Source organism: Silene latifolia, chromosome Y, assembly GCF_048544455.1.
Source record: "Silene latifolia isolate original U9 population chromosome Y, ASM4854445v1, whole genome shotgun sequence".
Lineage (NCBI taxonomy): Eukaryota > Viridiplantae > Streptophyta > Magnoliopsida > Caryophyllales > Caryophyllaceae > Silene > Silene latifolia.
In genome coordinates, this window is record NC_133538.1 from 97,631,555 (window position 1) to 97,633,210 (window position 1,656).

The 1,656-nt window shown below is 37.7% G+C and overlaps 1 protein-coding gene across 1 annotated transcript; it reads left to right on the forward strand.

Moving 5' to 3' along the window:
* Positions 1-736: 736 nt before the first annotated feature.
* On the forward strand, positions 737-1,216 carry LOC141628578 (uncharacterized). Its single transcript, XM_074441701.1, has 2 exons — positions 737-1,022; positions 1,086-1,216. Exons 1-2 carry the CDS (start codon positions 737-739, stop codon positions 1,214-1,216), a joined length of 417 nt encoding a protein of 138 aa, XP_074297802.1.
* The last annotated feature ends 440 nt before the right edge of the window (positions 1,217-1,656 follow it).

Genomic DNA, 1,656 nt, shown 5'->3' on the forward strand with positions numbered 1-1,656 from the left:
AGTGATGCAAAGTATTATGTGTGGGATGAGCCTTATTTGTGGAAGCATTGTTCCGACCAAATCATAAGAAGGTGTATACCAGAGAATGAGATTACCTCAATCCTTACATTTTGTCACTCATGTGCTTGTGGTGGTCATTTTCGTGCAAGAAGAACGGCGAGAAATGTGCTAGATTGTGGGTTTTATTGGCCTACTTTGTTTAGAGATGCTCATGGGTTTTGTGAAACTTGTGACAATTGCCAAAGAGTAGGCAATATTTCCCGAAACAATGAGATGCCGCAAAGCTACATGTTTAATTGTGAGATTTTCGATGTTTGGGGGATTGATTTCATGGGTCCCTTCCCAAATTCATATGGTAATCTTTACATTTTTCTTGCGGTAGATTATGTGTCAAAGTGGGTAGAAGGTATCCCCACTAAGACCGATGATTCCAAGGTGGTGGCAGATTTTATCAACGCTAACATATTTGCTCGATTTGGAATTCCTAAATCCTTGATAAGTGACCGTGGGACTCATTTTGTCAACAAAGACAATTGGTGCTCTGTTGAAAAATTATTGTTTTAGTCATAAAGTTTCCACGGCATATCATCCGCAAACAAATGGACATGCTGAAGTGTCCAATAGAGAAGTTAAATGTATCCTTGAGAAGACGGTGAATCCTAATCGCAAGGATTGGAGCTTGAGATTAGATGATTCATTATGGGCATATCGAACGGCCTATAAAACCCCAATAGGTATGTCACCTTATCGACTTGTGTTTGGGAAAGCGTGTCATTTACCTGTAGAATTGGAGTATAAAGCATATTGGGCGATAAAAAGCTTTAATATGAGCTTGGATGACGCGGGGTTGCATCGGAAGTTACAATTAAAAGAGTTGGAAGAGCTCCAACCTGAATCATATGAGAATGCAGCTACTTACAAAGAAAGAACGAAAGCTTGGCATGACAAGATGATATTGAGACGGGAATTTAAAGTTGGTCAAAAAGTCCTTTTATTCCAATCCCGATTTCGTCTATTTCCAGGTAAGTTAAAATCTCGTTAGATCGGTCCACTTATAATTACTAATGTTTATCCTCATGGTGCAGTTGAGGTACGAGATCCGATGATAGATAAAGTGTTGAAAGTTAATGGGCAAAGACTGAAGCCCTATCATGATGCTACTGAGCTGGAGGTGGTAGAGTCATTGGATCTCTATGACCCGATTTATGAAGATTAATCTCCACATTAAGTCGAGCAAACGACTATAAACAAAAGCGCTAACGGGAGGCAACCCAAATTTTATATTTTCTAATTTTGTAATTGGTTGGATTTAAGGTTCCTAATTAGTACTCCCTCCCATCCACTCTTTTCTTCCCTATTTCCTAAAACGAATTCTTTAGGTTTTCTTCCCCTTTCCTTTTTGAGAAAGTTTTTATTAATATTATACTCCTAACTCTCTCCACTCATCAAACCCCACCATATCCTTTATTAATATTTAATTCTAATTATTCCTACCTCTATCCAATAACCAAACCCCACTCATATTTTTATCAATATTATACTCTCCACCTTTAATCTCCGTGCCCACTTCAAAGAGGAACAAAAGAGTGGATGGGAGGAAGTATTGAGTTTTAAAAAAAGAAATATTTAGTTATATTAAATTTCAGTGCACTTAAT

Coding starts and splice junctions, on each gene's coding strand:
- LOC141628578 (XM_074441701.1), top strand. CDS start 737: ATGTCACCTTATCGACTTGTGTTTGGGAAAGCGTGTCATTTACCTGTA. Junction 1,023..1,085: donor CCGATTTCGTCTATTTCCAG/GTAAGTTAAAAT, acceptor CTCATGGTGCAG/TTGAGGTACGAGATCCGATG.